General features: G+C 50.0%; 1 protein-coding gene across 1 annotated transcript; it reads right to left on the bottom strand.

Moving 5' to 3' along the window:
• Positions 1-255: 255 nt before the first annotated feature.
• Positions 256-24,555, bottom strand: ITGB2 (integrin subunit beta 2). The gene is made up of 17 exons (XM_085312417.1): positions 24,440-24,555; positions 20,967-21,096; positions 12,323-12,389; positions 11,677-11,765; positions 10,921-11,104; positions 8,966-9,136; positions 8,423-8,664; positions 7,788-7,943; positions 7,058-7,153; positions 6,787-6,876; positions 6,297-6,437; positions 5,502-5,686; positions 4,384-4,628; positions 3,627-3,846; positions 2,975-3,180; positions 2,134-2,300; positions 256-1,507 (listed from the first exon to the last, which is right to left on the bottom strand). The coding sequence occupies exons 3-17, from the start codon at positions 12,384-12,386 to the stop codon at positions 1,442-1,444; spliced, it is 2,322 nt and encodes a 773-aa protein (XP_085168543.1). The 5' UTR covers positions 12,387-12,389; positions 20,967-21,096; positions 24,440-24,555; the 3' UTR covers positions 256-1,441.
• Positions 24,556-24,887: the final 332 nt, after the last annotated feature.

The following is a 24,887-nucleotide window of genomic DNA, read 5'->3' on the forward strand; positions in this document are numbered from 1 at the left end:
GATCTGTTTTGCATCATTTTGTGAGCAATTTGTGACTTGCGTGGGAGTACCATTTGGTACACAGTTCGAAAATTAGTGTAAAATAACTTATTTATCTGGTCAGCATATTCTCCAGGTGCCACATCTGTCAGAGATGCTGGCAACAATGATGGAACTGACGAGCACTTCAGCTGCTGCCCTTGCACCTGATTCATAGCAGGGCATATGTATTTACTTTAATATATTATTTTTATCACCTTTAAATGTATTTATAGAGCAGACAGAGGTGTTACATAATACAAATACAGCTATGAGCAAATTATTCCAAAAACAGAAACAGAAAGCAAAATTGTACAGCTATTTCACAGGAATGACCCACAACATAAAAAAGATAAAATAAAAAAATAAATTGTGCACTATTTGAAATAGCACTGAACTGGAGATGCTCTCTGGTATTGTTTTGTTTTGGTTATTGGTGTTGGTTGTTTTGTACGCCTGGCCCCTGTGTGTTTGATGGGCTTGTAGAGAAAGGAGGAGGTCTAGCCCTGGAAGAGGAAGAAGCTATGGCCAAGCAATATGTTTGAAGTTCTCTGTTCCTCTGGCTACTAACGTACGTTTCTCAGTTCAGCTAGTTGTCTCTTTGCCACCCTGTCATGCAGAGGGCTCAAGGCCTCATGGAGGTAAGCAAAGCTTGCAGGAACCCAACTATAAATATGGAGGACTCTGAGGTAGCTCTGAGAGTGGAACAACACTGGGGAGCAGCTGATGACTTGGAAAAAAGATTCAGTGCATGTTCTCTGGCTTCTCTTCATCTCCAGGCACAAGTACTCAATAGCTCTTTTTGCTCATCAGCTCACTGTAACCTCTGTGCCTTTGCCAGAGGTTGCACCCAAGTGCAAGCTTGGGTGACCCTCCACATCAATTTAGCAGTGAGTGCTTTAGAAATGAGCTGCAAACATAACACAGCGGAGAGCAACACAACAGGGAAAGACTGGGCACAAAGTAGCCTTGGAGCAGAGCCTGATAAACAGAAGAGAAACAGCATTTTTTGAAATCCCAGCTGTGAATCAAAGCTGGAAGCATTGTACATTAAGCTGATTTGGGGGCTTGGTGTGAGAAGGTCCTGCCACAAAGCAAAATTAGCATCATGAGTTAAGACAGATGGTGACTGACACAGCAACCATTGCCTGTGCCCACTGGCAAAATCCTACTTTGTAGCCCCAACCACAGCAAAGTTTGTGCTGTTCCCTTCTCTGCTAATAAAACTAGCATGAGCTCTGCAAGGAGAAAGGCACAGTGTGATCCCTTAGCCAAAGCCTGACTTTTACTTGTGACCTCTTGGAAGAGAGGGACAAACCAAGAGGCTAAAGAATAAGAGGTGGAAGCTTTAGTTTGAAATTTCCTTAGCTTGACATTTCCTTATTTAATGGTGGATCCTAATGCTGTCCGGTGCTGTCCCATTTCATTCTCCATTGAATCTTGGGTTCACGACTGTGGTGGTGGCACTTTTGAACAGAGGATTATCAGCCTGAAGAGAGAGAGAGAAAGAGAGAGATCAGAGGCACGTGTTGTGATGCTGTATTGGATTTCTGTATGCTCAGCCTTTGTCCATTTGGCTGTCCAAGCAAGCGTTACAGAGGTGCCTGCCCCCACCCTCCTTCAAGTGGCACAGACAGCGTTGGCAGAAGAACCCACAGGCTGCTCTAGCTCCCTGCAAGATCCAAGCAGCCCCCAAAGCCTGGGTGGCAGCAAAGACTCAGGTCAGCAAAGCTCTGCATGTTGTCAGGCAGTGGCTGCTGCCAGAGAGGATGTTCCCTTTGGTTCTGATCTCCTGGCTCCTCCTTTCAGCCCAGCTGCTGCCATCATGTATTGCCGGTGTGGTACCTTCCTCGCCCACAAGGATTTCTCTGATTTCGCTAGCAGATTTCTCTATTTTCTCTAGCTGCACTGCTATGGCAGGGCACTGAGATGAACTCACTGGGGCCACCCCATCACATGTCCTCATGTCAATGACACGTCATACCCTTGTGAGTAGGGTGTACCTAACGGGACCCCGCTGAAGTGAAGGCAGGGAGAGCAGGGGAGCAACTCCACAACTGGGGAGAGAGTTGTTGTTGCAAATTCTACCCCATCACCAGAAAAGAAGTCTCTTACATCATTCCACTTGGCCTTGGACTTCTCCTTCTCGAACCTGCGGTACTCCCGGCGGTCAAACAGCTCTGTCAAGAGCCGCCAGATTAGCAGGAGCACCAGACCGATAAGGGCCACGCCGGCGATGGTGCCGCCCACAATCAGAGCAATGTTGGGAGGCTCTGGGCACTCTGCAGAACAAACACAGCAGCATCTCACTGCAGCCTTCTGCAAGGTCAGCTCCACTCCCTGTGGTGCTGCTGCTTGCATCTCTGTGCTGCATGAAGAACACAAGTAAGTGCTGACTGCGCTCAGCAGCATGTAATCAGACCTGGGCTCTCAGATCTTTGCAGTCAGCAGCAGCAGAAAGGGGATATGGACTGGGAGTGCAAAGCTGCAGGAGAGAGCAGCAATCCTTGGGCACAGTCGTGGTTTTGCAGTCCTGTGGTCCCTCAGCAGAGTCCAGATTTAGCTCTTTAATTCAAAGAATAAATGTATTGCCTTTAGTACTTTAAGGAATTAGCATAAGCCTGTAGCTTGAGAAGAACCACCAGCAGCAGGAGGCCTGAGAACCTGCCCTGTGGGGTAGGAATGAATCAGGCCTCTGCACTGCCCTAGCAGTCATCCATCTAGTGGGTTTCTGGACTGCTTGCATGTGCAGGGCTGTGTTTGGATGGGTGGAGGGAGGTGAGGGAGAGGTGATTTTTCACTGGTTCCTCAGTTTTGTTTGTGGCAAGTACCTCCCTTGACGTGCCTGTAACCTGCTCTCCTGGGCAGATCATGCCTTTGGGAAGCTGGCCCTGGCAAGAGCAAGCTTCTCTGTTTACCTGCCTGCAGAAAGGGATRAAGAACAGCATTTGACTACCTTTTGTAGGATCAACATTCACAGTGTATATCTCCTCCCCGTCCTCCTGGAACATGCGGAAGGTGATCCAGCAGTTCTGGGAGTCCTTTTCTCTGCACTGCCTGCTTTTTGCTTGTGGCTTTTCAGAAATATTGATGTTTTGGCAGGCTGTAGAGCAGTTCTTCTCAAATGGCCCGCTGAAGAAGGCCTTGCACTCCACACAGGAACTGGAAAACATGCACAAGGGTGGCTTGTCTCTGAAGTGGCAGGAGCCCCGGGAGCAGTCACTTCATGAGTGCCCAGTCACACTGCTCAGTCCTCCCACTCAGGGAGGCATGACAGCCAGTGGGATGGCCAGGTGGCCCTAACTTAAAGGGGAAACCATGGATCCAGGCTCTCCATGAAGAGGGCTGAGGGATGCGAGGTGTTGTGTAGGTAAAAGAGGTGCAGCCAGCTTCTCTTTTCCTGTCCAACCATTCAGGGACCAGCTGGCCATTAACAGCACCAAACTTACCAATACAAAACCAACCATCTCCTTAAGAGGAAAAGACGTACAGCAATAATGTCAGCCAAGATGCTGACTTGCCTGCTCTAGGCCAGGCCAGGGAGGAATGTTCAGGATCCCTTGTCCTTGTAGACTCCCGCCCTTGCTGGTTCCGCGCACATCACTCACACATATCTGCCACATGGTGATGGGCAGCCAGGACACTCTTGGCAAAGCGGGGGCTGGTAGCCTCCTCTGCACTGGCATTGGTTGCAGTGGCATTTCCCGCGGTTACTGCACTCATTCCTGTTAATGTTCAAACAGCCGTCTGTCGACTTCTTGCACTGGCATGCACTACCCTGGTAGTCAGATTTGCATTTGCACTCGCCGCAGTCACAGTGCCCTCGATCTGCAGGAAAAGTGGAAACTTTTAGAGCTGATTTCTAGGTCTTTCTAGGTCTTCACAGCTGGGGCACATCTGGAGCTATAACCATTCACCTGGCTGAAGACCAATGTCCTGCCCAGCAGTTGTGGCTGACTGGACTCCTGCCGGTCTCAGCAACTTAAGGTATCACTTGTTCCCCAACAAGAGAATCATTGCAGTATGGCATACTCTCTGGTGCTGCCCTTCAGGACTCAGAGAATCTGAGCCATAGGAGAGCTAGGAGACCTCTCAAACGAGATCCTGCAGGTATCTATAGAGAACCAGTTTGCAGGGAGCTGCTCTGCCAAATCTAGTGCTCCCCCCTGCCCCGGTCTTTCTGTGTTTGGCACAGAGCACTGCTTGGGCCATCAAAATCATACATGGGGACAGAGACAGAGGCATTGGTGTCCTTCAGAGCCATCTTCTCTGGTGCACTGAACATGGGGGAGCTGGTCAGGCTTTGCCAGCTCATACCACATCCTCACTTGGAATGAGCTACTCTTTTGGTCCTAGGGCTCTCACCTGTGCCACCACATAGGGAGCCGTTGTAAAACTCGCAGTTCATGTTGTCACATTCACAGAAGGTGCCGTAGATCTGCTTGCCAGGCATGTCACTGGTGTGGCAGATGCACTGCCCGCACACACAGTCCCCCAACCCTGAGCAGATGACAGAGGTGTTGTCCTTTCGGCAGCTGCCTTCCAGCTCTTTGCTGGTCTTGCCTTTGGTTTCACACTCGCAGTTCTTCCCAATGTAGCCTGAATTGCAGCTGCCATCAAAGGAGAAAAGAGAGTCTGGGTCAGCGGCTGCAAGAAATGCCAGTGCCAGGAGTAAACCTGCTGTGCCAAGTTCTCCAACCACCAGCTTGGCCAGAAATGCTGCTCTGTGAGCCCTGGAATTGTAAGCATGTCCTTACACCCTGGTCAGGTATGTACACACAGGGCTAAGCTTAAGCTCTTGGCTAAAGCAGAGCAAATCTGGGACAGCCTCACCGAAAAGCAGCTAGTCACCAGGCATCTGCACCAGCATATGGTTGAGGTAACTGTCTTCGAACACAGTGCTTAACCAGTAGGAAACCTCAGAAACATTGCTGTCCCAGCTGGTTATTTTCACAATGCCAAATGCTTGCCTGGAAATTATTATTATATTTATAATTTCCAAATGCTTGCCAGGAGATCTGAGTGTTTCCTGAGGAAACCTAGTCTTTTCCTTTCTGTCTGTGAGGGGCCATGAAGTGAAAATTATCTTTGTTTAAGAACCTGCATGAACTGCAGCCTGGAAATGAGGTTTGTATGGYGATTTCTACAGAAAGCTGCTGCTGCTTGATGGATGGGTATCTTTAGAAAAGCAGTGAAGCCTCCACCAAGGGTGTAAGCTCATAATTGCCCTTGTCACTGGGAGATTAAGCTGCTACTCTAAACAAGAAAATTGGTGCAAAACTTCAAAACTGAGCCATGACTGACTATCTAGTGTAAACATCTCTGCTGGACCCTCACCAGGCCTCATGTTCTCCAGGCACGAATGTGCTTGGAGACACTAAGCACAGCACACAGCTGTCCTTGGCTTGGTGCATCCACCTTCTCCCAGCACTTCCCTAACTGTGACAGCATTTGAAATAGCATTGTCAGGACACAGAGTTTACCTGCAAATCCCACAAATGATACTGCCTTTCCCACTGCAGTCTTTTGGGTCAGGCTGTTCACTGCAGTTGCAGTTACAGTTGCTGTCCAGGTAAACGGTGAGAGTGTCTGTGAAGCCCAGTGGTCGGATGGTGAAAGATTGGCTTTTGATGCACTCCTTTGCTGTAACCTTAACTTTGAAGATGACCTAGAAAATGTAGAGCAAAAAAGGAAAGAAAAGCACCAAAGGTCAGCAGATAGCTTCAGTAATCAGAGAAGTGGTATCAACACACATATCCAGTGCATATCAGAGTAATGGAGGATCCCACCATCCCTCGGCTCTGGGCCAACCACCTCCCAAAACATCTCACTTTGAAGGACTGGAAGTGGCATTTTACAGGAGCGCAGATTGTGGAGGGCCAGCCCTCTTTGCATTTGATCCCAGCAGCTCCTTCCTCACATGCAAAAAATGCCCCTCAGGAAGTGCAGACAGTCTCAATTTAGGCATATGCCACTGGATGCTTTGGCCAGTCCAGTCAGACAGCACTGAGTCATAGGGCTACGCTCCTACTCCAGGAGGTCTGCTCCATAGGTCTGCTCCTGGTGCCCTTTTAGGCCTTGTTTTTGGCCAGCACTACAGCAAAATGTCTAATGATGACTAGATTTGGAAATACTGAAATACAACATTTTGGGCACTCTTGGCCTTTAATTCACATGAATAAAATGTCTAGTGCAACAAACTGGATTTTTGCCATTAAAAAGAGAAGATGCCAGCAGTGCTATGGGCTCTGCAGCATTCCCAGTACTAGGGAACATACCTCATCATTTATCTTAACATTGTCACACTGCCCTCTTGCTTCATCCAAGACTGTCTTGTCTTTATTGCATATGGAGTCATATTTGATATCTAAGACATCTGACAGAGTGGAGTGGTCCAGGATGATTCGCGAGGACAGGTTCTATGAGGAAACGGTGGAGAAAATGCTGTTAGCCCAAGAAGAGACTGGTTTAGTGCAATTCATCTTGCCATACAGGGGCTTCCCCTGTGGGGGAAGCTCTGCTGTCCCTCTGGCTCCAGGGGCAGGTGGCAGGAAGCACCCCAAGCTGCAGTTTCACCTGCCTCTTCATGGCTTGGAAAGGAGATGTTGAAACTTATTGCTTGTTGTGGGCAGAKGGACTGAGCATGTCCTGTTCTCAAAGTCCCAGGCTTACCCACTCTGTTCTGTGATGATGAGGATATGTGATTGGAGCTTTTCACAGCTCCAGTCCCTGTCAGACAGGTAAAGCGTGTCTTTATTTAGCACTTACATTGTAGGCCACCTGGATGAGTTCAATGATATTGCTGGAGTCTTCGTTCAGTTCCCCCACTGCTGACTTCGGGATCATTTCACTGAGCTTCTGCCAAAAGACAGCAAACACATGAATCATCTCCCCTAATGCRTGACAGTGGAGCCCAGAGCTGACGGTACAACTCATACTTGGCTCAATACAAGGACCTGGTGGTGGGAGAATACACATAGCCATTTTTGTCCTCCTGGGGGAGGATGTGAGGCACCTGCACCAGTCAAAATCTACTTACTTTATAAACATCCACCACTTTACTAGTGACAGCAAAAATGGGCTGAATGTTATTTTCGGCGAGTTTTTGGACCAGCTGGCCAACAGATGGGTAGTCCTGTGTGAGGGAAAGGATGACAGCTTTCAGTTCAGACTCTTTCATCAGCAGAACAGAGAATATCTTTGGTTATGTGGCCCCTCTGTGGTCCCAGTATGGTCAACAGTCTGTTGCAGTGAGGCTGCCTGGAGGTTGACCCAAGCTCAGCTCTTTTTAGATTTGCTATATTGATAGGAACCTTGTGATCTCAATAGCAGGCTTTTATGTGACATTTCTATCTATGGGAATGATGCTGGGGCAAAGCACAGGGGAGCTGCCTCTTGAATGCAGATGTCTGGTTTGCTTGCATTACCCAGGAGGTCAGTTCAAGGCTTTTGTTGATGTGGAAGACCAGATAGTGGGTCCCAAACCATGATTCATCACTTGATGCCCAGCAATAACACAGAAGCATCAGCAGGGGAGCCCAACACTGTGAGTTGCAGCACCTCCACTCAAGGGCACACTGCATCCATGGCCCAGTGGCCAGTTACCAGGACCTCTACGAGGGCTGGTAACTCCTGTTGCAGATGTGACAGGCAGGGTCAGTGCCCAGGACTGGGATGGGATGAGCTGCCAACACAAGGAAAGGGTGCGGAGCTACCAAGCAGCCCCTGCGGATGGCACTTCGAACTTGCATCTTGTCCAGGGTACTTACAAACTCATTGCTCTTTTTGTACATGTTATTCTCCAAATGGCACTTGCCATCGTTGGGGGTGAGAATGGCCCCAAGTTTGCCATCGCCAGCGAAGTGGAAGCCATCATCGGTAGCATACACCAGCAAGCGGGTCACGTTGCGCCAGCCAATCAAGTCCTGAAAGCAGCACAGACAGCACTCAAACCTGTCCCTGAACAGGGGTTGGGTGGGGGGGGAGAGGTGTGTGACAGGGCCAGCCAGGCATGGCACAGCCTTGGGCTTCATTTCTGGCTGATGCGAATGCATGGCCTTTTCCAAAGCGCAGTAAACCCTCACATCAGCCAYGTGCACAGCTGAAGACAAATGGAACAGAGCAGGCAGGTTACAGATTAGAGGGAGAGGCTCTCCGCGGTTCAGAGACTTCCTCTGTATCCCACTATTATAACCTGCTCTAGTACTAAATTGGGGTTTTTGCATGGATTACAGGCCTGAAAATTTAATGGGTCTCCAGAGTCTGCCTGGAGAGAGACAGAGCCAACTCCTGATGGACAGGCCTTGAAACACGGTTAAGCATCCCTCGTGTCTGTCGGGCAGTTATACTGGCAGTGAAAAGGATACAGGGCAGCCCTGGCCACAGCACCAAGGAGAGGACTCACCCCACACACTGCTGCCTGCATCATTGCATCCAGCCCCCCTTCTGGAGCATCCAGGTTTCCAGAGATGAACTGCTTCCCCACTTCACTCTCAAACTTTTCGGCATCGTCAGTCAACGAGAGGATGTGCTTGAAGGCAAAGGGAGGCTGGCAGTTCTTGTCTTTGTTTGGGCAGGGGTTCTGCAGCTTCTCTGGGTGCGTGTTCACAAAGGGCAGCACTGTCTTATCCACAAAGGAGCCGAATCCTAGGGCGTTCAAGACAAGCAGTGTTAGGGGGAGAAGTGGGCAGAGACTGGGTGTGTGTCCCTGCAGGGCAGGGCAGTGCGGGCCACCTCTTGACACCAATATGGAGAGCTGGGTATTTGTCCACACACAGTTCCCAAATGGCCCATCCCTTGCCCTGGTGGACTCTCCAGCCTGGCGGAGGACAGGTTATTCTGCCCACTGCCTGTGCCCCACTCTGCCCCTGTGCTCCCCTCTGGTCTTATGGCTCTTCCTGGTTCAAAAAGAGGCCATGCCAGGTCCTCATGCTAAGGAAACACCCACCTATGCGGCGAGAGGGGGTGGTGGTTTCCAGCGCTCGAAGCAGTTCTCCTCCCAGCTTCTTCACCTTCTCCAGGTCATCCAGCATGGAATAGGAGAGGTCCATAAGGTAGTAGAGATCAATGGGGTAACCCATGGCACGACGAAACTTCACTTGAAAGGTAGCAGGCTGGCCTGCAGGACAGAGACACCACAGCCCCAACACCAAGGTCAGATGCTCTGCTGTGTCTCATGTCTCACCCCATCTCATACCCCTCATTGGAGCCTCCTGGCTTTAAGAGGAAATTAAGAGGAAGCATGGCCTGCAGCAGGCTACTGTGTCCCCGCACAGGTAGCAGGGCAGCCCTGCTGCTGGGGGAGCCCACTCTCTCATCTACCCTCTCTCAGGAAGATTTTCCCATCTCCCCTGCGTTGCGCCTTGCTGGAGATGTCTGGCCTTCTGATTCCCTTGCCTGCTGATCTGCTCTGTCAAACAGCTCTCCTCTCCTGTGCTGTTCTCTTTTCTCCCTCCTGTTCCTATCAACTTTCTCTATGACTCTTATCTTGCTCTTCCTTCCCCTGAAAATTCCCACTGTCATCATCAGCGGCTGTTTCTCTCCTGCCTGYGGAGCAGGTCCATCACCGGACCAGAGGCTGCTGTGCTTTGGTTAAGGGGCAGTGTGAACACAGAGTTCCCCTGCCGCCCATCTGTGCCCCCAGGCTAGCTTCCTGCTGCTTATTCCTCAGGGTATTGGATTCAGGTGCCCAAAGAGCAAGTCCAGACAAAGTGACTGTGGCTTCTGTGTTGAAACTCATCAGCTGCAGGCTGGCTCACCAGCACCCTTCAGCTCAGGTGGGTTTGCTCTGCTGCTCAGTTGGCTCATGCATCCCTTCGCTGTGCTGCCTTCAGTCCTGCCTGGCTCCAAGTCACCCACTAGCCCCTGTCATACCTGACTTACCTTGGCTGCCCCATCTCTAGTCCTTTCTGCCACCCATCCAAGTGCTACCCTTCCAGGGCTTCACTCAGTTACTCCCTTGACTCCCCTAGCAAACTCTGGCCTCCCACCTCTCCCCAGCTCCAGTTCACCAGCACATGGCCCCAGCCAGGCCAATTCCCTCTCCTACAAACCCTGTCTCTCCTTCCTAAGTTCAGCCAACTTCCTATCTCAGCACTTCTGTCTTTCTGGTGCTACGGTTGCTGCCTGTGACCCAGCCCTCATTTATCCTCTCTGCTTCTGCTTTCAGGACTCTGCCCATTTCTGAAAGAAACCTACCTTCCTCCTCCTGCAGCCCTCTCCTCCTCGCACTGCAGTAACAGAGCTGTCTTGTCTAGGATTCCCTGATTCCCCACTGGGGTCTACAGGGAGCTCTTCCCTCCTGGTGGTCTCACTTGCTCCCACCACAAAAGAGACCCACACTGGAGCCTGCAGAAGACCACAACTTGCCTCTCTGCTTGTGTCACCTTATCTCCAACTGCACTGTGTCTATGGCCTGCCAGGTGTGTCCTCTCCGCTTCTGCTTTAGACCTCCGCAATCCTGCCTCTCTTGCACTCTTCTCAAACTACCTCCTAGTCTAAGCTAAAGGCAAGTTTTTCCATCCTTGTCCTCCCTGAGTTGTCACTTGTCTTCACATCCCCACTCATGTCTTTCTTCTGGGGCTCTAGCCTTCTCTGAGCACGTCTTTCTCCTCTCTTGCATCCTCCTTTCCCCTCTATACTTTGTGTCAGATGATCTTCCCCATCCACACAAATTCAGTCACTGACTCAAGGTAGACAACTTCTCAGTTTGTTGCTGGACTTTTAACCTTTTCTCAGGCTTACGGTAGTCACTAAGTTCCCTACACTGATGAACTCTTGATATCAGCCATTTCAGTTCTCATTGAGTAACATATGCAACAGCTACTGGCCGGCTCTGGTTGCAACCAGGCAAAAACTGAGGAATGAGCTGAAAGATCATTATGGATGCCAGACAAACCATACCTATCCTTAATTTCAGGTGCACCTCTTGTGGAGTCAGCTGTATCTTGTTGCTTAAGGCACTGGCTTTTGTCTCTCTAATTTCACTGACTGGAAACTCAATGTCACCACGTGGGCATCCCTTCTGCTCCAGCTCCTGTATGGTGTCACAGCGGATAGAGTCTGGTTCTCCAGCTTTGGTGAAATTCTGTGTGTTGCAAAATCAACAGGAAAAATCAGAGGAGTGGGAGGGAAACAGATATGTTATGAGATGATCTAGCTCCCAGACTAGGTCTGCCACAGCTTAGAGTTATTGATGGAGAAAGTAAAGTTGAAGAGGTCCTGCCTGTCAGATCCCTCTTGGCCTCCTCTATCAGGTAGGGCCTGAAAAACCATTTTGCTCTTACAGAGCAGGTGAGTGTGCAGTAGCGTCTGGCAGAGGACAGACAGTTGCTCCTGCTGCCTACCAAATGGTCATGAGTGCTGGCAGCAACATGGGCACAAGGGCCACAATCTCCTTCCTTTGCAGCCTGCTGAGCCTTGGGTCACTCCCTCTGGACCTGAGGCAAGATGGGAGAGATTGGAAAGACTAGCTCACTGCCAGTCTGTGCTCTGCCTCCAGAGCTCCTCTGTTCCAGGGTGAGATGGTGGGGCAGAGGCTGGGATGCTGTCTTCTCCCGCCACCACAGGGCATGGCCCCATTAGCAGAGTGGGCAGGGTACTACCCTACTGGTAGCTGCCCACTGGAGGCTGATGGCACGAGAGGATACACAGACCTACCGGCTTCTTGCACCAGGCACAGCCAGGGCCAGACTGGATGCATTCCTTGCACGTCCCCACCTTGATCTTGGGGCACTCCATGGCAAAAGCTGAAATGAAGAGGGGGGAAAAAAAAAGACAGCTTGCTGGGGCACCCCTAGAGAGACCTGGTCTACAGTGGTGGCAGCCACAGGGTGCTCTGACACCCAGCATGAGGCACCCATGTTGTCCTGCTGGCCTAAGCTCGCTCTGCCTATACCCGCCACCAGCCCTTGCAGAGGCAGTGTCAGAGCCCTTGCCAGCATTGCTGTCCCTCGGCATCCGAGGGGCAAAATGCCACCTTCCAACCTAGCAACGCAGCTGCTGGCACCACACTGTGAGCTGTGTGCACCCGCCAGCTGCCCCAGAGCGTGAGGGGCTAGCGAGCTGGGACTGGAGCTGCTTGCCTGCTGGTTGTGCTCTGGGAGCAGCTAGGCTGGCTCAAGTTAACTCTTAGTCCTTGGGAGCTGCCACACATGGGATGCCGGAAAGGGTAGGGCTGATCCTGCATGGCATTCAGTGTCACATTCACGCCACTGTCTCTGGGTTTCTCCCTTTCTGCCGCTGTTTTCCTGCCTACATAATATGCCGGAAAGGAAGATGGCAAGGAAGGCCAGGTAAGACTCACCTCTGCTTGACAGCAGCAGCACCCAGGTCACCACCAGCAGCCGGAGGTAGCAGTCACAGGGCATTTTCTGAAAGACAAAAAGCATCCCTGTGACAGCCTGGCACATGGGAGCTGCAGGGAAGGGAGCGCTTCAAAGCATATAGAAAAACGTCTGAAAAGGAATGGTCTCTCTTCCTCATGGTGATGCTCATGCCAGGTGGATGCACCCTTCCTGGGCTTGCAAAAACCCAGCCGTCCCAACTGGGGAAAAGTGCCTGAGGTTGTGACATGGCCACCGCCCTGAGTGAGCCAACCCACCAGGAGCAGTGCAGCGACCGCCTGACCCTGCCGCTTATGCAAAGAGCCTGTGCTTGCTCACAGACCGCGCAGGAAGCCCAAGAGCCCCACCAAAGCACTCTGGAGAGCCTAGTTCGTGCCGCTGGGCATGCAAAAGAGTTCCCAGGTCCTAGACGGCCCACTTGTCCCCTCTGCTATTACTGCAGATCTTCATGCCATCTGAAAGACCTTGCTGAGGCATGACTTCTATAAAAGTATAAGACTTGTATAAAAGATAAAAGACCCTATCTGCATTCTTTAGTTACTTGTCCAAGGTCTCTTATTTGCTGGTGACCGTAAAGCCCCTGAACAGATGATGCCTGGAAACCAGGACAGCATATTGGGGAAATACCACTCCTCCCTTATCTGCTACTGGGCAGAGAGGAGGTTTGTGCCTCGTGCCTGAATGGGTGTGTGGGCTGACTCAGATGGCCGTGCTCATGTCTTACAAAAATAAGTTGATCTGCAGTTAAATATAGCTTTTGGACTAAATGTGGAAGTCAGTAAAGCAAGAACATACACTGTGCCTGTACACATTTAGTTAAACTGCTGCATAGTTTGACGTACTATCTATCCAGACTTATTATGCATACATACATGCACTCTCATACATACATTTATTTAATAAATAACTCATAGTTTTACTAATTATCATTTAATAATTAATATAATTATTTACCGAATAGTAAATTTATATGTTTTATATATAATGTTGGAACATGTCCAATGACATGTTTATTTTTTTATCAGATGAGAGTTTTTTCAGCTTCTACATTGAGCTATATTTGAACGGAAATTAGAATCAAGATGAACAGGAGCATTTCTATAGGTTACCTAGCAATATATGCTAGCTAATTGGAGAAAAGTGTATTAATATACACCGCCACCCTGCTTTCACACTGTCACCTGATTTAACTTTAAATGAGCTGAACTAGTCAAAAAGGCCAAAATGATAAAAACATGCTCTCTTCCCCTGCAGAAAGTCCTGCTGCTCTGAAGGATGGGTGACACATTTCAGAGCCATCTGGATTCAGCCCTGCGATTTTGGCTGGTGCATTGCCTTTGCACACCTGACAGCTTTCACAGTAAGCAGAAATTGCTTGGATATTATTTTTACATGGCATATATGTGGTTGCAATAGATTATAGTAAATTCAAGCCCTAATTTAACCCATTGATATTTCTATCTTAGCCACTGTCATTTACAAGGGAAATGTGTGCTTCAGAGTTGATACGGGCAACTCGGGTGCCCCTGGGTCTGGCTCTGACCATGTGCATCCCCATATGCATGGGGGGTTTTCTTCTGTGCTCCCATGCTCAGCTGCACCCTGAGCACCTCTTCAGGCACCTGCCCTGAGGCTGCAACTTCCTGCGCTGAGGTTGTGCCCAGCGTTTGCCATGCCGCGTGGGCTGCACCGCAAGGGTGTCTGAACTGAGCAGAGGAGGGGACCTCCCCTCTCCTGACCGCCCTTCTGCAGGCACTGCAGGTGCTCCCCCTCTGCATGGCTGTCAGCGGGAGAAGGGCAGTGGGGAGTCTCGGGGAGGAAAATCAGGGAGCGGCTGGCCATGGCCCAGGACCAGGCAGCTCCAAAGGAGGCTCATTTCTGCAGAGGGAATGGGGGCAGAGCTGGTGGGGAAGTGTCAGGCTTTTCATGCTAAAGGAAATGATGCAGTTTTGAATCCAGATTGAGAAACTTTGCATGAGTACTTTGTTTCTTGCCTTGTGGTTTTGCCAAGGTCAGATTTCACCAGGTTTGCACCCCTCTCTCCAGCTCTCCTCCCCTAAAAAGGAGTGCCCCCCCCCAAGAAAAAAACATGGGAGGAGACATGACGGAACACAGGTTCCCAGCAAACACACACACACACAAAAAAAACCATCCAGAAAGTTTCCTTGTTCTTACTGGGGCATAGGAGCCTCCATGTGTCTCTGAGCCTGGTCCTCTCCTGTCAGAGAGGTTTGGTGGCCTTTCTTGTGTGACACCTTGCCACATCGTCCTGGCGAGAGTTACAGGGATGATTGCAGGCAAACATACCCACAAGGGCTGCGACCACCAGCCTCAGCCTTCTCCCTGGCCTGCCAATGGCATCAGCCAGGAGGACAGGCACATCTATGAGTCCGTGCAGTGCTGCTGTGGCATGTATGCTATATGGCATGAATTATCTGTGTCCTAGGAATGCCTGTCTCCTCTTGTCTGCTTGGGAAGGCCAACAGAGGGAAGGGGAGAGACTCTCTCCACCAGCTTTGTGCAGAGTTCAGCTTGCCAGTGTGGCTATTAACAGGCTATCATCTCTTGCACAAGAGCACAGGGCAAGGAGGAAGGACTGGGTGTTGACTGATACATCAGTCCTGTATCATGCTTTGCTCTGCAGGGGGAGGACAGGATGTGATGCCATGGGTGTGGAGTTTTGACCCAGGGGGCTATGGAGGGGATTGCACAGGTCCTACAAGTATGCAGAACTTCCCAACATGTTCCCCAGTGCCCCCCCAAACCCCTCAACCACTTGCTATCCAGAGCCACCACTCCTGCTGTTACTCTAGTGTTTTAAAGCACCATAGAGATCTTGTTCTTCATAAATATTTTCCTAGTGCAAGTTGTCCTAGATGCTCACACTGTCCACTTCTTGCCCTGAGAGACATGTCTCCTGAACCAAGAAACTTATGCCATCCATAAAGGTGGCTAAATTGTTTTCAGGAATCACCAAAAACACTGGTTGCAAAGAGAGCAGAATGCAGCATCCCAGGCTGTATCGGAGGACATGGTGGAGGTCTGCTGCTCCCATTTGTAACGTGCTGAGGCAGGAGCAAGTTGCATTTTAAAACCATGTTGGCTGGACTCTAGGGCTAATATGAGGCTGCACCTTTCATATGGCCACCTTAGTCGGCAGAAGGAACAGTGTTTTACGATGGTGTTGATGAAATCACATTCATTAATGCAGCTATGTCTTATAAGGGCTTCCTGCTAGCATAGCCAACGGGCAGAGTTGTGTTCCAGCACAGCTGCATCCATCCTTACAGCATGGACTTCCATAGAGAAGTAAGAAAAGAGGAATTTGTTAGAAGAAGAAAAAGGAATAAAAAAAGCATGAAGGGACAATAAACACCGCCCTTTTTAGAAGTATAAGACACAGCATGAGAAAAACAGGTCACTGCTTTTGAAATAGCTCTTACATTGCCCTGAGCCACAAACAAACGCTCCCTGCAAACTCTGACCGCCCTGCCCTGTGACTCTGCTAAACAGAGGGCTGAGCTTAACAGCTACCAAACTTAACAGCCCCAAATAGAAAGGAAACCAGAAAACAAGAGAAATCTTTGAAAGGCATTAAGGCCAAACTAGTATATATGGCTGCCCAGCTCTGTTTCTGAGGCATCATGATTTTTTTTTAGCTCATCAGCCACTGCAAGATACCCGACACATAAATAGTACTGCAGGTCAAGAATGACACTAGTCAACTATAGAGTGTCTTTCTGAAAAAGGTCTACTTTTCTCCTGAGGGTAGAAAGAAGAGGTGCACTCTCCGAGCTAGAGGAGTCTGGTAAAATATTTGCAGACAGGGAGGGTGACAGATAGGTGTCATTTTCTCTCACAAAGTGGGGTTTGCAAAGTAAAGCCCAGATGGGTTAGGGGGCCTTGCAGATGTGACAGGACCGTTCTGGCCCTTAGCAAACCTGTCTCCTGTGGCATCGGGTGGCTTCCACCATTGCTTCTGGCAGAGTTGATCTGGATGTAAAGCCCACCTGGTCCCCCGGCAGTGCCAGGGGACATGGCCCAGCTGCCACATAATCCCTCACACCATTTTGTAAGTTTTTAAGGGCATCACCTATCTTCACAGTTGAAAAGTCCCACCGTCCTCTGGTCTGCCTAGATCTGGCTCCAGCTCCATCCAGTTCATCCAGATCACTGAAAAAACTCAAGAAATCAAAACTCATTTGCCTCTGTAGATTCTTACAGGTCATGATCTAATCACTGCCTCATCATCTCCCTCTTAAACTGAAAGGTTGAACAGCCTCAGTCTCCCACAGTAACTACTGTAACTCTTTTCCAGTGTGCCAACAACCTCCCTGAAGTGTGCACAGCAGGGCTGGACAGTTAGAAGACCACACGGAGCTGGCAATGGGCTCAGTCTTGCAAAAGGTAAGTCTCGTGAAGCAAATATGCATTGCAGTCAGCCCAGTCCTGCCGGCATCCATGCTGCCTTGCTTCTGCCTGAGACTGCCCATGGGGTGATACGACCAAGGTGGCCTGGGCTATGTGAGCAGTGAGGCTTTGGCTCTCCCCTGAGTTACTGATTTCCCAAAATGGGAAACCTGCAGCCTGTTCTGAATAGAGGAACCTGAGTTGCTATTTTAAACATCATGGCAAGGTTGAACTGAGCCCATGTTGTGGTATGGTCTTTACCATTCAGTGAACGTGATCAGCACTTGGAGTTGTTAGCTGGCCAGACACATCTGTGTCACCTCCAAATTCCACCAGCACTGTCTGAACTTACAGAAAACAGGTAAGAGCTCTTAAAAAAGAGCTGAGAGTAGGTGCCTACTGGACCCCCCTCTCTCCAGGGTACACAGCCCTGAGCGCTAACTTTGATCACTCATTTTTTAAGGCCAGCTGCTTGTGATGGAGGGTGAGCATGGGCAGCATTGTGTATGCAGCCTGGGCACCCTCAATATGCCTCTTCAGCATGGTTACCTTCCACAGCCAGACTTGAAAGGTCCAGCAGCAACATCGCGTTTCTTGGTAAGACCAGCTTTCTGTACAACTACATTTATCATTCTGTTTTACTGTATTTAATGTTTTCATTTGTTATTGAGTGTTCCTTGTATCTGCTTTGCCATGAGTTTCACCTGGACTAATTTCAGGGTCAGTGGCTGGGAGTGTTTCAGGGCAATCAGTTTCCTCTTGACGTACTAGCACAGCACCGATGTTTGCCCAGTCCTCTAATTCTTTCTTAGCTTTCCAAAACATGCAAAATACTAACAGCAGTGGCTCAGAGTCACGCAGTTTTTAAAAGAATATTGAGTGCAAGTGATGTAGTTCTGCTAATTTAGAAAAGCACTTGCTGATTAACATCTGTAGTTCCCCTGCCACAGAAAGCTTCCCAGCCCTGCAGTAAGCCACAACTGCTGAAAGAAGAGAAGGGGGTTTGGGAGCAGTAAAACTGCTTCTCTCTGAGTAAGAGCTACCAGTGCTGAGAGGAGAAAAGAGCAAAGCTTCCCACAGAAGCTCCTCCCTTGTTTCCTGTAGCAGTCACATGATTGACACCCTAAATATGCCTAAATAGGCTCCACCACTTCCACAAACCATTCCCATATTTGCCTCCTTCTGCTGAGCTGGTTCTTTTCTTTGTTTCTGCGGGTTAAATACTATTGTAAAAGGGCAAGTAAAGGCCTCTACATGTTCCCCTGCTGTTTTTTTTCTGTGTGTAAAGCTGACCTAGCTCTAGGGGAGGCAGAGCTGCTGCAAGTTGAAGATATCTATCCTGCAAGGAGGGTGTAGGAGGGTGCCTGGGGGAGGAGGAAGAGGCTGGGAGCTGCTCTGAAAGATATGGGAAGTCTGAAGACCTCCCTTCAGGTGAAAGGATTCAGTTACATGAGCATGATGAGCTCAAGGTCTAGCTGCTCTGCAGAGGTAGATAATACAACAAGTGTTAAAAGGAAAAAACACTCTTTGTTCATATAAGTTATCTCCTGCCAGGATTCACAGCGGTTGTATCTCTCTCCTGCTTCTTACTGGGATGTCTAATGCCAGCTTTCTCCCTCGGATGGAGGACCACGTCTGTAGCTGTGTGCAGGTATGTGTCTGGCTCAACTTGCATAAGCCTGGAGCCTTCTTTATAGGCAGAGATTAAAAAAAAAATCTGTTTACTTGGACTGTGGGGACTACCCATGGTTGTCTGGATGAACTCCTCCAGTCCCATGTGCCCAAGATTTCCAAGTATTTAATTCCTGCTGCAGTGTCAAAGTATATGGCAGTGGTAAGGTGGACTGAGACCCTACGAGCGCTTCACGCTTGGCTCTTGATGTACTGTGCTGGAGGCTATAGATTCATGGTTACAGGTTCATATTATTAAAGAGAACAAATATTCAGTTACAACTGGGCTAAAAAAACTCCCAAACGCCAGAAGTAAAATGGGAACTTTGGCACCTGCTCAGCTCTGGCTGCAGTTGAATTCTCTACTATAGGGTTCGTTCTATGGGTTAGATTTTGATGCTTTTGTAATCCTAAAAGGGGTTTCTTTTCCCCCATACAGGAATGTAAGCGCACCCTGATACGAGGGGAGAATGATGGAAGAAAGCTTACCGCTTCTTTTTCTTCTGCTGTGGAGGGAAATTAGTCACTCTTATGTGGGTAGATGTGATTCAGGGTGACTTTCAAAGGGAGCATATTGGGCTTCTGCTTTTGTCTACCTCCTTACAGTGTTCAGAGAAGGGTAAAACAGGTTTTTTGTTTGACTACCTGCACTGGCAGCTCAGACCGAGCCCAGCCTGGCCCCAGAAGAATTTACTCTAACTGCCTTTGCAGTCTCTCCTCCGCTGGGTCCTGTGCCTGTACTGCGCTTGCCAGACATGGCCCCTCAGCTGCTACAAGGAGCTTTTCCCGAATTCCTTGGCAGCCTCTCCCTTTGTGCTAGAGCTAGGAGGGTGTTTGGCCGTGGCTGACAAAGCCATTGGGCATTTGCYGGCCAGCGGAGGCTGCCTGCGGTGAGCAGGGAAGGTGCCTGGGTACCAGGCCTGGGGGCTGCAGGGTTGTGCCCTGCTTTTCCCTGTTCGCAGTGCCCCTGCTCGGTTCCCTTCCATGGAAACACTCTTCCCCCGGATGTGGTCTGCCCGTGGGCTTTTTTCTTTTTTCTTTTTTTTTTTTTCTCTTTTTTTTTTAAATATAAGTAGTAGGAGGTATGGGGGAGGGCAAATGGGCTAGTTCAGCTCTCAAAGTGGGGAGACTGCAATTAGTCCACCTGGCTACAGAGGAGCAAGACTGCAGAGCTTTAGGTTTGCCTTCACATCAAAGCCCCTCTGTGATTAGCCACTTCCACTTGGGCACTTTTTGAAAAGCAGTCCTAGCCCCATCCAGCACAGTCATCATGCATTTGGCTCACACAGGCCAACTGTGAAGGGTCCCAGCCCCAATACCACCTGGGCTGGCTGTAAGTTTGTTAGCAGCTCTTAGAAAAACCTTGGCTCTGTAGAGATGGGTGACACTGAAACACCACGTTTTTGTGGTTCTTCTATTTCTCCTGTCTTCCTCCTGAGCCAGAGCTGGGCAGTGCAGAGTGGCTGAAGGGCTTGCGCAAGCCTCCTGCAAGCACCACCCACTCCCAAGGCAGGTCAGCAAGCATGGCCTCAGCTGGGAAGGTGCTCAGCTCTGCTCACAGTGGCCCCCAGGGGATTTGGAGTCATGTACCAGAGTGGGGATGTGGACACAAAGCCAGAGAGCAGCCTTGCTAAGTGGCAGGGGGCAGCTGAAGGGGCTTCCAAGTGCCTGGAGGGGTGCAGGGGAAATCAGGTCTGCAAACGAGGTGGAGAAGCAGCACACTGCTCAGAGGACCTTGCCTCTCCACCAAGAGATGGTCACAAGTCACCTTGGCAGGGAACAAGAGGTTGGACAGTGCTGTGGTATCCATGGCCATTGAAAACAAGAGGGGGACGAGCAGCAAAAGAGACCAGGGAGAAACCAGATGATGGAGCAGAGGTGCCCCAAAGCAGCCAAACGGGTGCTGGGGGGCAAAGCTGGGTGTTAGAGGCTAGCAGAGAAGAAGCATTCTTAAAACACCTGCACCTGTACCATCACATATCAAGAAGTCATAGAAAACTGTAGCCTGAAGCTGTATGGAGGTGTGTGTGTAATCATTTCCATGTGCCCTGAAATTGGCCACCTCTGAGATGCAGCTGCCTCACTAGCCGTGGAGGCAAAGGGGAGGTCCAAGGTAACGTTCACCCAGCCAGGGCTATGAGGTGGCAGTGGGGGGAAAAGGCTGCGCTCCATTCCTGGAGTCCTACGTATAAACTGTTGACTGCTGCGCTGCTAGCTGCTCACCATGCCGGTGCCTTGGGTGGCTCCAGCTGCCATGTGTGACAGATGCCTGGGACTGGGGTGCTGCTTCACAGGGAGCCCTTTGGAGAAGCCACCAGAGAGCCAACCAGTATTGAATTTGTGGAGCCTCTCTCGCTCGCTGTGTTTTGTAAGTGTGGTATGGCTCAGACGTGAAAAGACACTCCTAGAGGGTTTGCAAGCCAGAAAATCCAAAGGCAACCTCGGAGGAAGCACACAAGGAAAGATTGGGTGCTGTTGTCTTGCAGGCTGGTGGAGGCTGCAGGTAGAGAGCAAACCTTGTACCTCTTGGCGTTTACAGAGGCGCTGGGTTCAGCGGAGCACAAAGTATCTTGCAATGCTGGGATGTCTCTGAGCCCCTGCGGTCTGGTGAATGCAATAGGTCAGGGCAGGTTTCTTTGCAGTGAGTGCCGCACTACACAGAGAAACAAGTGAGGACCTATAAATACATCTGAAGAAGAAATGTTGAGACTCGCAGCAATCTCACTGCTATAAATAATAGACAGGCATTCAAAAACAGAGCTGGGTCTTGCAGTCTTTTAGCCACAACTTTCCTTTGCTGCATTGCTAAATAGCAATGTTTTCTTGCAAAGTGGAAGGCTGCAATCTCATGGCTAGTATCTGAGGAAGCCTCTTGGAGTGCTTGTGTCATCTGCTTGTAATGGTGAGGTGCTGCTAGCCACAATGCTGATGCTCCTGGGATGCTTCCTCAGTGCTCTCATATTTGCATATGTCCCTGGCACTGTGCCACCCTACAGCCATCCTGCTGCGATGGAGACGTTGGGTGTCACAAGCAGTGACTGTGCTGCTTTTCTCTCGTTCTGAGTGGCCCCAGCTTCTGTGCACTGGATATAATGAAGCTGCGTGGTGTATCGCGGGGAAGGGACCATGGATGTTATTTCTCCTGCTGCCATTTCTTCTTTCGCTTAATTGTACAGTTCTAAAAATTCCCATGAAGGCAGCCAGCCATACACAGGGCTTCCCTCTGCCTGAGGCACCAACATGCCAGTTCTTATATATACATACAATATGTATTTGTATGTATGGATTTACACATACATATGGATGCATATGAAAATCTGAGTTTGTACCTTCTTATACAGGGCCTTGCAGGATCTGCCTGGATCACCAATCCCAGTCTCTTGCCACTGGTGCTGAAGTCCTGTGGCACTTGTCATAGATTAACCAGGGATGTATTTACCTAAATCTGCTATGCTGAGGCCCTGTTCTCTTCTTACAGGTACACAAGTTGCTATGTGGACAAATATCCTAAAGTCATAGAAGTCCTTCAAGCTGCATCTGCCATTTCCTACACACCCACCACAATCTCTGGCCCAGGCACAGGTTAGAAAAGTGGGGCGATGACTGCTCAGCATCCCTCGCCAAACTGCCAGCCACAAAAAGCTGCTTGCTCTCAAGACGTGTTTGCGTGAGAAGCGTTTTCCTTCCAGCTGCCCCAGGGTGTCTAGGGGAACGGCACGTGGGATGAATGCTCTCTGGTGCACTTTCTGAGCCTCCTGGCATGTGCCATCTCGCAGCTCAAGCCTTAGGTGGACATTTGGGAGCAGCGGTACTGTTTCTCACGTCTCCAGCTACTCTTCGAATGACGTGAGCCTTGCAGCCTCCTCCTGGCAGCCATCACTTGCCCCTTTCAGTGATGGCCCTGCAAAGCAGTGGCAAGCTGGGCTGCTTGTCCCTAACCCTGTGTACGTGCATGATAGAGCCTCCTCCCTGGACACCAGCCCCCACTGCTGCRCTGCAAAGGCCACGAGAGCTGAGCATCCAGCCCAGGGCGCTAGCCCTGAGCTACCTTCACTGCAGCGTGATCCTAGCCCAGGGGTCATATGGGAATCGCTGGCTACAGGTCTTGGTGTTGTGTTGTGCAGGAGTGACAGGAGACACCACTGTCCCCTCCAGCCTTTTGCACAGTGAACTGTTTGTTTCTCTGCAAAAACAAGCTCTTGCGCACCCTGAAATCATTTGTGGTAGAAATAGTAATGGGATGGAGGGGACAGGCAAAGTGCAAAAACACTTAGCAAAGTAGGATGTGACAACTATGGCAGAGCAATACAACGTTCACAGCTTTCACACGCTTTTCAGAAGTCATATGAGCCTCTATGAGCTGCAGGGCAAGATACCTCTGAGAACATTCACACATTTGCTTTTCATCTGCCTGAGAGGCTGGGAGTTGGGTCTGTGGCATTTTCAAATGTGTTAAAACTAGCAGTCAGTATGGTCTTAAACAGCCTGATGCTAAAATTAAGAATGACTTATTTTTCTGGTCTTTCCATTAAACTTGGACTATATTTCACATACCCTAATGTTTTTCTTTGTTGCATTAGACAGCAAAATTTTGCCTATGTAAAGAGGACTTTGCAAAGGACTTGCTCTCGCCCAGAATTAGTTTGCCTACAGCGGCCTATCGCCCTCCTAGCCTCTGCCAGGCGGCAGCCTGCCTGCTCTGGGGCACGAGTGTCTCCAGAATAGGAGGTCTTGCCCCTTCCTGCTCTTCTCCCCCTTCATCTGACACCAAATTATATGCTGATACTGATTGAAAATCCAGAGCAAGGGTCTTGTCCCCTCATCTAGCTCTTCTTTCAGAACTCGTGTAGACAAAGGTGCCCTGATTTAGCAAGTCCCGATGAAACGTAAATCTGGCTTCCAGCGGCACTGCTACCAACCCCTTCCTACAGCAAAGCCGGGCTCACTCCCTGGTACGAGAGGCGATGGAGGAAGGATGTGTGCTTTCCGGAGTTTGGGGCTCCACCGAGCCCAGTGGCCTCTGCTCTGCCCTGCGTGGAGTGTAGGACCTTGGGRAAGGTCCCTGCATTCATATTTGCACACATATTCCCACGTGTCGGAGGCAATACCAAGGCTGAACTTCTCAGCGGCCAGACCCCCGTGGCGCTGACACTGCGCTGCTGGKCGCCAATTCGAGTTAGTTCCTTGTTCCTGTATGAGCTGTTACCTCCTGCAGTCGCTTTGTGAGTATCTGCATGCTAGCATCAGAGTCAGCCCAGAAGGGAGAAATGTCTTGTGTTCGCTTTCTGAAATGCAGGACCCCACCAAGACACCGAGATGGCAACTATTGCCCACAAATGCCCTAAGAGGAGATTTCTCAAGCTTGGGGCAAATCCTCCTTTCATCCCAACCAGGGGCAAAAGTGGATCTGCTCTAAAGCTGGATCAGCCCTCGTAGGCTTCTCTATCGCCAGTTCCTACATGGGCAGCTGATGCCACCCCACCGCTTCTGCTCCCGCTGGCACTCCCATCGCATCCCTCAGCCCCAGCCCTTCCCTCTACACATGCTTGCAGCGGCAGCCATGCACCCTATGCTTCTCTATGAGTCTCCTCAGCAGCCATTTCCTCAGGTCAGAGCAACAGCAAGTTGTACCCTCTCTATTCTAGTTTCCAGGCCTACAGGAGGGGGATGAAGATGCTCTGTTGGGTTGGACACCCTCTGCTACAGTAATAATCTGCAGTTCCAAGCTTACTTCTACCTCCAAAAGCAAAAAAAGTTACAGACCAGTCAAGCCTTTCTTTGCAAAGGCTACGCTAGATCTACCATCACCTTTGAAAGACTAAGGAATGAGCACTATTGTAATGCACTGAGCTCTGATAAACATTTAAAGACGCAAGTGTCCACTTCTCAAGAGATTAGATGAAGCAGTATAGAGGAAATTCACTGGAAACACCACGAGGATGCAAACTTCCTTGCCCCCCAGCTGCCTCCTCCCAAGAAGAAGATATCATATTCACCTGGCATCAAGTTGTCTCCTGGGCTCCTGTGTTTCAGGCTGCAGTAAAGGTTGATCTCAACTGGGTCTCAAGTTCCTCTAATTGGCTGGAAAAAGGCCGTCATCGGGAGTTCTGCAATATGCTCTGGTCTTTTCTTCCTATTTCTATTATGCAGTCGGCTGGGGTTAGAAAGGAGGAAGTCAGAGAAGTGGCTGTGGGTGGGTCAAAGAAAAAAGAAAAAACCCAACCAGCCCAACTGACTCTAGCCTTCTGCCCTCCAGTCTATCTGTTGGGTGATTTCAGCAGCAGATACTGAGATCCTTCAACCCACTGGAATATCTGATCTCATCCTCACCAGTTAGGGCCATTGGGGCTCGCCCTGGGGTGTGTGTGGGGGGGTGAACCCACTGTGCAGCAACCGCAGAGCATCCTGCCCTGTGGGAGTGGGTGTTAACCTCCTCCTGGACCA

This window comes from Rhea americana, unplaced genomic scaffold (assembly GCF_003343005.1).
Source record: "Rhea americana isolate MKP2758 unplaced genomic scaffold, rheAme1 scaffold_362, whole genome shotgun sequence".
NCBI classification, from domain to species: Eukaryota; Metazoa; Chordata; class Aves; order Rheiformes; family Rheidae; genus Rhea; species Rhea americana.